Below are 13375 nucleotides of genomic sequence, written 5' to 3' on the forward strand. Positions count from 1 at the left end.
CTGACTACCAATCATGCAGTGTGACTACACAATTACAATGGAAGCAAAGTAACCTCCCAACTTTCTGAGATGAGAAAAAGGGTCACATTTTAGTACAAAGCATGTAGGCAAAATACACCCCTGTAAAAAAAGGGATTAGTTAAATCTAAAACTTTTTTATGCTGGCTTTTTAAGATACTGTAACAAATGCAACAATGTAAAGAGTTTAGAGCAATATAGCACTTTTAGTAGTTAAATAATAAGATTTTATGGAGGTCTCTACATACAGTAAAACCAAAAAGTGGGTAATGGGGTAGTATGAAAACACCTTGGCACCTCCTGGCCACATGAATATCCCCGTTCTTCACTCTTTTTAGCCCTCTGGGCCCATGTGAATTAAGTCATGAAAAGCCTTTGCTTTATTTAAAAATGACTTTGCCTATAAAAGTTTTAAACTTTTCATATATTTAAAATATATATAGCTCATTCATTTTTGGAAGATAATCTGATCAAACAAAGGCTCCCCCCCCCTCCTTCCCTAAAATAATGTATCACATATGTATACTAAGAAGTCATTGCCAAATGAAAAGCCCAAAGATGAAATGGGAACATGGGGCCAGATTCACAAATAATTGCCGCCGTGTAACATAACCCGTTTACGTTACACCGCCGCAAGTTTTCAGTGTAAGTGCCTGATCCTCAAAGCACTTACCTGGAAACTTGCGGCGGTGTAACGTAAAGTGGTCCGGCGCAAGCCCGCCCAATTCAAATGGGGCGGGCACCATTTAAATTAGGCGCGCTCCCGCGCCGGACTTTCTGCGCATGCTCCGTTCGCAATTTTCCCGATGTGCTTTGCCCGAACTTACGGCGGGCCGACGTGTTTGTGAATCGCGACGTGCGTAATGTACTTACGTGGGGGAAAAAAAACTTCAATAGCGACGCGGGAACGACGGGCATACTTTAACATGGTGGAGTAATTTTACACCATGTTAATAGCATACCTAACTTTGCGACGGGAAAAAAAGACTTGTGCCGACGTAACAACGGGAAAAACCTTTGTGGATCGCCGTAAATCCTCATTTGCATACCCGACGCTGGAATACGACGCAAACTCCCCCCAGCGGCGGTCAAAGTATTGCATCCTAAGATCCGACGGTGTAAGTCAATTACACCTGTCGGATCTTAGGGCTATCTATGCGGAACTGATTCTATGAATCAGCCGCATAGATACGACAAGAGATACGACGGTGTATCAGGAGATACGCCGTCGTATCTGTTCTGTGAATCTGGCCCATGGGCACTGGAGGTTACAGGTCTGTCAGTCAGTAGTTTTTGTATTTGTTTTTCCCGAAAGGAAGTACAGAAAACATGCACTCTTGGTTTGACCCAAGGGCAGCTTTTGAAACTTGACTAGAGACTTTTTCTTTCAGCTGTTTTAACTTCAAATCATTTTTACTTTTTAGGAAACCGAGGGATGAAGATGGAAAGGTGGAATGGCAGTTTTAGCTTGAATAACGCTTTGAATTTCAATAAAAGTTCCGCTGGCTATTTTGGCACCACCTGGCTTGATGGAGCTTCCAAGTCCTGGCCTACAGAAACCTCTCCTTTTATTGCTCGGTTGACCGGCTTCTTGGTACCCCCAGAGACAGATTACTACAACCTGTATATCAGGGGGGATGATAACTATATGCTATACTTCAATGAAACAGGAGACCCAGCAAGAAAGGTAAAGTATACAGAGAACTTACTTATTTGTAATGTTGGTCACACAGCTTCACATTTGGTCACGTGATATAAACAGTGGGAATCTGTCCATTCTTTTCTAAAATTTCCAAACTGTGAGTTTCATTCATAATTTAAAAGTTTTTGCGGGTCACTGTTTTGTTAAATGGAGATTTGGGCATTTTTAGGCATTCTTTGGGATGAATGCCTAAAACAACTACTCAATAACAACTGAACCCAATAAAAACAATGGGGTAGATTCAGGTACTGCTGCGCATTTCTTACGGAGGCGCAGCGTTACGTTTTTACGCTACGCCTCCGTAAATTACTTGCGCTACGCTTGATTCACGAAGCAGTAGCTCCGTAATTTGAGGAGGCGCTCCGTAAAAATGGCCGGCGTAAGCGTGCGTAATTTAAATGATCCCGTAGGGGGAGTGGATCATTTAAATTAGGCACGTTCCCGCGCCGAACGTAGTGCGCATGCTCCGTCGGGAAACTTTCCCGACGTGCATTGCGGCAAATGACGTCGCAAAGACGTCATTTGCTTTAACGTGAACGTAAATGGCATCCAGCGCCATTCACGATTCACTTACGCAAACGACATAATTTTCAAACATCGCGACGCGGGAACGACGGGTATACCTAGCATTGGCTGCCCCTGCTAATAGCAGGAGCAGCCTTACGCGGAACCCGACGAACGCAAACGGCGTAAACTGCGTACGCAGGGCGCACGTCTGGTTGTGAATCGGCGTTAGTATGCAATTTGCATACTCTACGCTGACCACTACGGGAACGCCACCTAGCGGCCATCATAAGAATGCAGCCTACGATATGACTGGCATAAAAGCCTTATGCCAGTCATATCTTAGGCTGCAGTCGGCGTATCGACCTTTCTGAATCAGGAGCAGTCGATACGCCGGCGCAACTAAGCAATTGCGCTGCGTAACTATGGTTACGCAGACGCAATTGCTTACTGAATCCACGCCAATGTCATGTTTTGCAGATTATGAGTCCTTAGATGTGGAGGCTGCATTTGTTTGCTTTTTTGGGCTTAGGGTTAACATTTTTTTTTTAAATAAATTATTTATTTATTGAAAGAACCAACAATGCAACATGACGATCATGGTCACAGAGTCATGAAAGGTGTCATATAAAACAAAGCGTTGAATAGGAAGACATCCCAATGATACATACATGGCACCGCATTTTCATATCACGAGCCCATACAGACCGAGTTTACAAGAAGCAGCAACCCCCCCCCCCCCCCCCAAGAAAAAAAACATAATGGCTTTCATTACTATAGCATTGTCAATCGCCAAATTTGCTAAGGTGATACCCAAAAGGGTAAAAAATGAAAAAAAGGGGGGTAGGGAGAAAAAAGAAGTGGAAAGGGATATAAAATTCCCTTTCCCACCTGGCAACCCGACCTGAAAGAGATAGGGCCAGATTCACAAAAGAGATACGACGGCGTATCTCCTGATACGCCGTCGTAATTCTGTGATCCGCCCGTCGTAACTATGCGGCTGATTCATAGAATCAGTTACGCATAGATAGCCCTAAGATCCGACGGTGTAACTGTGTTACACCGTCGGATCTTAGGCTGCAATTCTAGGCCGGCCGCTAGGTGGCGATTCCATTGCGGTCGGCGTAGAATATGCAAATGACTAGTTACGCCGATTCACGAACGTCCGCTTTGCCCGTCGATCTAAATTTACATCGTTTCCGTAGAGATGCGTCGCGTAAAACTAAGGGTGCCCTCTAGGTGGTGTAACCCATGTTAAGTATGGCCGTCGTTCCCGCGTCGAAATTTTTAATTTCACGTTGTTTGCGTAAGTCGTCCGTGAATGGCGCTGGACGTCATTTACGTTGACGTCGAAACCAATGACGTCCTTGCGACGTCATTTAGCGCAATGCACGTCGGGTAATTTTACGGACGGAGCATGCGCAGTACGTTTGGCGCGGGAACGCGCCTAATTTTAATGGTGCCCGCCTCATTTGAATTAGGCGGGCTTGCGCCGAGCGGATTTACGTTACACCGCCGCAAGTTTACAGGTAAGAGCTTTGTGAATCAGGCACTTACGCTGTAAACCTGCGGCCGTGTAACGTAAATGGGATACGTTACGCCGCCGAAGCGTAACGTATTTGTACCTGAATCTGGCCCATAGTGCTTAGTCTACAAACAGTTTTAGCAAGTACAAATAATACATGGACTAAATTTACACACATGTGCACATTTATGCATGTCTATGCACATATGTGTGTAAACAGGGTTGGTGCAAGAATTTTTGACACCCTAGGCGAAACCTAATTTTACTGCTCCCCCTGGCTCCACCCCTGACTCCACACTCTTTGCCCTGCCCATGTTTACCCCACCTTTTTAATAAAGCGCCCATCAAATGCAGCCCACCAGCACCCATCAAAGGCAGCCTACCAGCGCCCATCAATGCAGCCCCACCAGCGCCCATCAAATGCAGCCTATCAGCGCCCATCAATGCAGCCTCACCAGCGCCCATCAAATGCAGCCTCACCAGCGCCCATCAAATGCAGCCTCACCAGCACCCATCAAATGCAGCCTCACCAGCGCCTGTCAATACAGCCTCACCAGCGCACATCAATGCTGCCTCACCAGCGCCCATCAATGAATGTTTTCTTGTTTCCATTCAATCGGGAGTTAGGACACAGACAGTCCTCCGCTGCCACTGTGCCTCTGCCACTATGTGCGAACGGAGCGGCGGCTGCCTGTTGATGTTGAGACTTAGTTGCTTGCTGCAGAGAGAAGAGAGTAGGAACACCAGTGGCCGGGTGCCCTAAGCAGCCTTGCGCCCTAGGCGGCTGCCTAAATTGCCTAGTGGTAGCTCCGGCCCTGTGTGTACATGATGTCAGTAAGTCCCTCTCCGAATGCAGGTTTGAGACATTCATTTTCCATGCACCTAAAAGCTGCTCTAAAATACGAATTTACATGCCATAATGTACATTAACACATATGCATGGCCTTAATAAAGCTGCATTCAAATGCATTAAAAAAAAAAAAAAGTCTTTAAACGTGAAATTTCTTGTTCTGCTCCTGGGCAGTGAGCAATACAATCCTATACAAACATTTTAACTAATGCGGGAACTTCACTCTTTAAACTGGAGTTTCCATCCCAAAATTTTTTTTTCATTATTGTGCTTATTAGACCTAAAAAAGTAAAAAAAAAAAAAAATGTTTTTTTTTACTCATCTGGAAATGCCTGTTGCTATGCGGTCCCACGAAATCTGCCTTTGAAAGCACCTAGGATTCTGACATCATCTCCCTCTAATGCTCCTGGGAAATGTGTGTCATCATTTCCCAGGATGCAGTGCGCTGTTATTATCACTCCCCATCCAAGACTTCCAGGAAGTAAGGGCCAGATTCACGTAGAATCGCGGCGGCGTAACTTATCCTAGATAAGTTACACTGCCGCAATTTTTCATCGCAAGTGCCTGATTCACCAAGCACTTGCGATGAAAACTACGCCCGCGGCCTCCGGCGCAAGGCGGGCCAATTCAAATGGGCGTGTGCCATTTAAATTAGGCCCGCTCCCGCACCGGACCTACTGCGCATTCTCCGTTTCCTAACTCCCGCTGTGCTTTGCGCGCCGTGACGTCTTTTTTTTGAACGGCGACACGCGTAGCGTACTTCCGTATTCCCGGACGGCTTACGCAAACGACGTTAAATTTTGAATTTCGACGCGGGAACGACGGCCATACTTTAGACAGCAATACACTTGCTGACTAAAGTTAGGGCACCCAAAAAAACGACTAACTTTGCGAAGGGAAACTTTACTACGGACGACGTAGCGAACGCGAAAAACCGTTGTGGATCGGCCGTAACTCCTAATTTGCATACCGGACGCTGGTTTACGACGCAAACTCCCCCCAGCGGTGGCTGCGGTACTGCATCCTAAGATCCGACAGTGTAAAACAATTACACCTGTCGGATCTTAGGGATATCTATGCGTAACTGATTCTATGAATCAGTCGCATAGATAGAAACAGGGATACAACGGCGTATCAGGAGAAACGTCGTTGTATCCCTTTTGTGAATCTGGCCCTAAGTGCTTGTAGGCTTCACAATGCCCACAAGCAAAATGACAACGGTGTGGACATAGTTTTATAAACTATCTTTTTTGAATATCTATGCGGATCGGTGGCGGATTGTAAAATAGTAAGTGACCGGATTTATATTATAAAAACGCAGGATGAAAGAACATACATTTAAAAAATGCTAATTGTGGTTGGACCTCCGCTTTAAGGCCTTTTGCAAATAATACTCCTGTTTGAGCATCTACTTGTTCACACTTTTTTTGTACGTATTTGCGCGTATTTTCCCACATATGCGTTCGCGCAAATTTGCACACGCATGAGAAATTTTGGGTTTGGGGTGCTCAAAGACAGCGCAGTTCAGCTCTAGTGCTTCGTACACACGACCATTTTTCTTGGCAGGAAAAAAAGAAACGTTTTTCCCTACGTGATTCCTCTCAAACCTGACCTCAAAAACTGACGGGAAACACGACAAGAAAAAAGAGAGCTGGTTTAAATTTTTTTGCAGTCAGTTTTTTCGTCAAGAAAACTGCTAGAAAGCATACACATGACTGGTTTTCAAGACTATTATAAAAAATGGCAGTTTTCTCGTCGTGAAAACCGGTCGTGTGTACAAGACATGAGGCTCTGTTCACATCTAGGCATCCCGGATCGTGGGCGGAATTGTGGAGATTCTGCCCGCGATCCTGAATCATGGCAAATTGTGGGATGCCCTTGCAATCCCTTTGACTTCCGATGGCACCCCAATTGTGGCACGATTTTGCCGCCCGACGAATTGTGGTAAAATTGAAAAAACAGAATCGCGGTGTGCCTGTCACCAAAAAGAAGTTCCGTAATGCCACTGCCTTCTTCTGAATGTGTTGGAGCCCACTTTGCCATGTAAGCTGCTGAAAGCTGTAGGTTGAGTGCCAAAAGCTACCCATGCAAAGGATCCCAGGTCCACTTATGTTTCTTTTCTGAAGCATTGTTTGTATCTCTTTTATAGTTTTAATTATTTAACACAAAACCATTAAACCCAAATAAGATTCTAACAAACTATTTTCTTTCCTGTGTCAGGTGAAAGTGGCCTATGGTAGCACATCGAATTATCAGAGATCACAGACTTTCTTACTGCAGAAGGGAAAACCGTAAGTGTGTGTTGGTCCAATAGATCTGGGCATGCAAACAATTTGGTGCATTGTTAAGCTCAGTTCAGAATTAGCAGAATTTTTTTTTTTTTAGATGCCTTCAAAGTGTTGTTGCTAGGCAGAATAGTTAATCTTCCCACTTCCTGCACCTAGGTGCTTAAGCTTCCTAACCTACACCGCACAGACTCCTGGGAATGTAGTGGGTGTAACTTTCCAGGAGTCTGTGCACTCCCCAGTCTCAAAGAATCATGTGACTTGGACAGCACAGGTGCTGAAACCTGATCTGACACTGCTTGCCCAGCACTGAGCATGTGCGAGACCTGCAAGGCTGAAATCCAGGAAGTCATACAGTCTGGCTTCATGATGCCCACACTTAAGATGGCCCCAGTCAATTTCTATTTTATAAAGTGTCTAAATGCTGTAACAACCTAACAAAACGGACCTTAGTTTACAGACTAACTTTACTAGAATACATTAAGCTTGTGTAATACAGGGGTATTTATATTTAAAAAGTGAAATTGTGGCCAGAACTCCGCTTTAAGTTTGTTTTATCAGGATATTATATCCTGATTTTCCCTGTACAGCTGGACTTATACTGGGAGAGAGAGGGGGTCTCAGATGGAGTCGGTCTGGTTCTGGTATAGTGTACAAAAAGTTGAAAAATTATGAGACTTTAAAGGGGCTTGCACTTTTAGGAAGGAAACAAATCCAAAATGTAGGTAAAATTACATTAGTTTATTGCGCATCACATAATTAAAATTATTTAAAAACAAAAAAACACTTTACAATCAAGTGCATAGTGTAGCCATCAATAATAATAATAAAAAAATACAAATAGAATAAAATAAAAAAAAATCATGGTGTAGAACATCAATTATATATAGCTTATGACAGAACACCGTGGGGCAGATCCACAGAGATCTGTACCCGTGCAGCGTATCAGAGATACGCTACGCCGCCGTACCTTACCTGGCTTTAGTTTGAATCCTTAAAAATGTTGCTCTGTAAGTTACAGCGGCGTAGTCTATCTCTGGCGGCGTAACGGCGCGTAATTCAAATCGGCGATTAGGGGGCGTGTTTCATTTAAATGAAGCGCGTCCCCGCGCCGAATGAACTGCGCATGCGCCGTCCCTAAATTTCCCGCCGTGCATTGCGCTAAATGACCTCGCAAGGACGTCATTTTTTTAACATAGACGTGAATTACGTCCATCCCGATTCACGGACGACTTACGCAAAAAAAAAAAAAAAAATTCAAATGAAACGCGGGAATGACAGCCATAATTAACATGGCAAGTCTAACTATACGCCGCAAAACAGCAGCTTTAACTATACGCTGGAAAAAGCCGACTAGAGACGACCTAAGAGAATGCGACAGCCGCGTGTACGTTCGTGAATCGTCGGAAATAGCTAATTAGCATACCCGACGCGCAAAACAACCAGAACTCCACACAGCGGACGCCAAAGTATTGCATCTAAGATCCGAAGGCGTACGAAGCCATACGCCTGTCGGATCTAACCCAGATGCCGTCGTATCTTGGTTTGAGGATTCAAACCAAAGATACGACGCGGGAAATTTGAAAGTACGCCGGCGTATCAGTTGATACGCCGGCGTACTCTCTTTGTGGGTCTGCCCCCCTGTGTGTAGTAGACATGTGCACTGCTCAAAAATGTGTTTGCTTTTGTTTCATTTGTTTTTGTTTTATTTTTCGGGTCATTCGTTATGATCGCAATTCGTAAATTCGAAAATTCGAAAGAACAAAAATTCTAAATAATAACTAACTAATAATAATTAACTATTAAATTATAGGTATTGGAATTTTCTTTCAAAATTGGCTGTTATTGAATGTATTGAATAAAAATGTATCTGAAGTTACGAATTATTCGAAATAACGAATGCTGCTTTTAAACTACTGGAACGGAACGAATTAATAAAAAAAAAATAATAATAAAAAGTATTTTTTATTATTATTATTGTTATTTATTATATTTAAATACCGTAGTTATGTTCCATTCGTTTAGCATTTTTTGGGATAATTTGTATTCATTACATTCACTAACAGCCAAATTTGAAAGGAAATTCCAATACCTATAATTTAATAGCAATTTTTTTCAGATTTTCTAAAATTTCTAATCTTCAGGTTTTCAAATTTACGAATTTACAAATTTTGGAATTTTCTGAAAAATTTGTAAAATAGGTTTTTGTTAATTCGGATGTTTCTGAATTAATGAATTTATCAAAATTAGTTGAGAAACGAATTTGGAAAGAAACAAATTGCACGTCTATGCCCTATCAACACATCGTTCATTTGTTGGATTTAGATACATGTTACCTATACTATGCATAGTGGGGTATCAGAAAGCTATGGAATCTTTGAAGGTTACTAATCTGACTAAACTATGCAAGAAACTGTGTGTAGGGTGTACAGAGGTAAATTCTTCATCCTGGTATCTTATGGGCCTTACATCTAGATCACCCCTGAGTAGCCTCCCCTGTGTACAGAACCAATGGAGTGGTGCAGACTCGGGTGGTATACCTTTACAGACTCAAACTGTCTAACCCTGTATATTGTATGTTTTTTAGTTGTTACATGGAAGTCTACATTCAGAACTCCTACGGTCCTTCAGCCATTGATGTGGGTCTGTACCAACACAAAAGCTCATACACCCGCGATCAAACTCCTGATGCACTGAATGACATACAGAACATAGATTCTCATGTTGATACAGTTCTGGAGCAGCAGGTGATTATTCTGAAATGTCATTTCAGTGTTTTATAAATGTCGTTCAGCCAGGTAATTATCATTTTCAGAAGGAGAAATTGTCAGTGGAAGACACTGGGCCAGATTCTTATAGGTCGCCGCATCTTTGAGGCGGCGTAGCGTATCCTATTTACGCTACGCCGCCTTAAGTCAGAGAGGCAAGTGCTGTATTCTCAAAGCACTTGCCTCCTAAGTTACGGCGGCGTTACGAAAATGGGGACGCGTAATTCAAATGAGGATGAGGGGGAAGTGTTTTATTTAAATGAATGGTGACCCGACGTGATTGACGTTTTTTATGAACCGCGCATGCGCCGTCCGTGTACATATCCAAGTTTGCATTGTGGCAAAGTACGCATTGGTTTCGACGTGAACGTAAATTACGTCCAGCCCCATTCACGGACGACTTACGCAAATGACGTAAAAATTTTAAATTTCGACGCAGGAACGACGGCCATACTTAACATTGGCTACGCCACCTAGGGAGCAGCTTTATCTTTACGCCGGCATACCTCTTACGGAAACGGCGTATCTTTACTTTGACGGGCAGGCGTACTTTCGTGAATCGGCGTATCTACTCATTTGCATATTCTACGCCGAAACCAATGGAAGCGCCACCTAGCGGCCAGCGTAAATATTGCACCCTAAGATACGACGGCGCAGGCCGTCGTATCTTAGGTAGGTTTGAGTGTATCTCAGTTTGAGCATACACTTAAACATACAACGGCTTAGATTCCGAGTTACGTCGCCGTATCTACTGATACGCCGGCGTAACTCTTTGTGAATCTGGCCCACTGTGTTTTAGTCTTGATAGGTTTCTTGATAGGTTTCCATTCAGCAGTCTTTCTCAACCTTTTCAATACAGAGGAACCCTTTAAATTACTTTGCGGTCTCAGGGAATTCCTGCTAATAGTTATTATATCTACAGCTCAAAGCATGTTAGTATGATGGTCACTGGGGAGAATGATCCTTACATTTGTGTCATTGGGAAGAATCCCCCCTTATGCCGTGTACACACGACCGTTTTTCATGACGTGAAAAAAGGAATTTTTTAAAATGGTCATTAAAAACGACCGTGTGCTCCAGAGCATTTTTTCTCGACGTGAAAAATGGGCATTAAAAATTTAGAACATACTCTAAATTTTCTTCACATTGTCGTTTTTCACGTCGTGAAAAACGTTTGTGTGTAGGCTTTAACGACATGAAAAAAATGCGCATTGCTTAGAAGCAAGTTATGAGACGGGAGCGCTCGTTCTGGTAAAAAGATACACCAATGTATCTGAATCCGGCCCTAGGATTGCATTACACACAGAGTGCAGAGCTGTCACTTGTGAACACAGAAACCAGACTTCTGTGTTTACAAGTGGTTGTGGTGAGCGGGCACCAATGGGTCTGAGCCAGTTCCACCAAGTTCCCCTTGAGGGTTATGGAAGTCAAAATGAAAAGGTAGCTGGTGGGCCATAGGTTCTTAGGGCCAGATTCACGTACAATTGCGCCTTCGGAAACTTAAGCCATTTAAGTTACACCGCCCTAAGTTTTCAGGTTTAGTGCTCGATCCACAAAGCACTTACCTGGAAACTTGCGGCGGTGTATCGTAAATGCGTCCGGCGCAAGGCGGGCCAAATCGAATGGGCGGCTAACATTTAAATTAGGTGCGCGCCCGTGCCGGACCTACTGCGCATGCTCCGTTTCCTAACTCCCGCCGTGCTTTGCGCGAAGTGACATCATTTTTTCGAACGGCGACGCGTGTAGCGTACTTCCGTATTCCCGGACGGCTTACGCAAACAACGTTAAATTTTGAATTTCGACGCGGGAACGACGGCCATACTTTAGACAGCAATACGCTTGCTGACTAAAGTTAGGGCACCAAAAGAAAAGACTAACTTTGCGACGGGAAACTAGACTAGCGGCGACGTAGCGAACGCGAAAATCCGTCGTGGATCCGCCGTAACTCCTAATTTGCATACCCGACGCTGGTTTACGACGCAAACTCCCCCCAGCGGCGGCCGCGGTACTGCATCCTAAGATCCGACAGTGTAAAACAATTACACCTGTCGGATCTTAGGGATATCTATGCGTAACTGATTCTATGAATCAGTCGCATAGATAGAAACAGAGATACGACGGCGTATCAGGAGATACGCCGTCGTATCTCTTTTGTGAATCTGGCCCTTAGTTTGGAAATCACAATTTTTTTGGTGATGAAAGCTCTGCACCCAAATCACATGCCATCACTCCATTTTACATTTGACTACAAAAAATCTTTTTTTTTCCTTTAACAATGGCCCAACATTTGTTTAAAAGTGTAGGTATTACCATTTTTATATAGGTTCACTGCTCCAGCTTGAATGTAAGTATGTACTATAAGGGCCATACAGTACCTGTGGGATCCCCATGAAATCTGGAAATCACTGTGGTAGGTACCACTATTACACTGATCTCCACAAGCTTCTGGATCCCATGTCATGTGCCTGCCCTGCTGCATTGTGAATGCAGGTAGTTGCTCCCTTTAGGGAACACTTTGCATGTTCTTAGTGAATGCAAAGAATTCTCTGATTGGTATGAGGTGGAGAGGCGTGACGGTGATGTATATTTTAGGCAGATATTACACAAAATAGTGTTTTTGGCGTTAACATTATTTTGACCTTTTTGTTGTGTTTTGTACTTTTTTAGGTTATTACATTACAAAATTGGAACACAACCCAACAAGCAGTAGATGCAGTTCAGTCAATTACAGTCACTAAAAATTGTATTGGTCCATGTCCATACATGTATTACAAACTCATCTTTGGGGCAGAAGAAACAGGTAAAATGTTATGGCTTATAATAATAATTAAAAAAATGCATTATGTTTGAAATCGTGGACTATCTGCCTATTTAACCACCCATCTACTAGAGATGTGTTTTCATTTTTGCACATATGTTAAAAAGCACACTTTAGGCCTGAACATAAGTTAAACCCCCCAAACACTGTGGGCTAGATTCATAGAGAATTACGCCGGCGTATCAGTAGATACGCCGTCGTAACTCTGAATCTACGCCGTCGTAAATTTAAGCGTATTTTGGAAACCAGATACGCTTAAATTAGGCTAAGATACGAGCGGCGTAAGTCTCCTACGCCGTCGTATCTTAGGGTGCATTTTTACGCTGGCCGCTAGGTGGCGCTTCCGTCGATTTCAGCGCAGAGTATGCAAATTAGCTGGATACGCCGATTCAGAAACGTACGTGCGCCCGGCGGATTTTTTTACGTTGTTTGCGTAAGGCTTTTTCCGGCTTAACGTTACTCCTGCCATATGAGGCATAGCCAATGTTAAGTATGGACGTTGGGACAGCGTAGAATTTTGCGTCGTTTACGTCGTTTGCGTAAGTCGTTCGCGAATAGGGCTTTGCGTAAATTACATTCACGTTGAAAGCATTGACTATTTGCGAAGTGATTAGGAGCATGCGCACTGGGATACGTTCACGGACGGCGCATGCGCCGTTCGTTAGAGACGTCATTTACGTGGGGTCATGTTTTATTTACATAAAACACGCCCACCTCTTCTCAATTTCAATTCGGCGCGCTTACGCCGGCAGAGTTACGCTACGCCGCCGTAACTTAGGGCGCAGGTTCTTTGTGAATCCAGCCCCAGCCTCACTAAGTTACGGCGGAGTAGCGTATCTGAGATACGCTACGCCCGCACAAACTTACGGCGGGCTATATTAATCTAGCCCTATATATTTTCTGAA

The 13375-nt window shown here is 43.7% G+C and overlaps 1 protein-coding gene across 1 annotated transcript in view; it reads left to right on the plus strand.

Annotated features, from left to right (window-relative positions):
* LOC120941466 (fibrocystin-L-like) overlaps positions 1-13375 on the plus strand; it is a 239500-nt gene that overhangs the window by 57321 nt on the left and 168804 nt on the right. Inside the window, exons 14-17 of the mRNA XM_040354858.1 lie at positions 1443-1705; positions 6820-6890; positions 9472-9631; positions 12320-12452. Of these exons, the coding sequence (XP_040210792.1) occupies positions 1443-1705; positions 6820-6890; positions 9472-9631; positions 12320-12452 (627 nt within the window). The remainder of the gene's footprint in view (positions 1-1442; positions 1706-6819; positions 6891-9471; positions 9632-12319; positions 12453-13375) is intronic.

The sequence above is a fragment of the Rana temporaria genome, chromosome 5, assembly GCF_905171775.1.
Source record: "Rana temporaria chromosome 5, aRanTem1.1, whole genome shotgun sequence".
In the NCBI taxonomy this organism is placed as follows: Eukaryota; Metazoa; Chordata; class Amphibia; order Anura; family Ranidae; genus Rana; species Rana temporaria.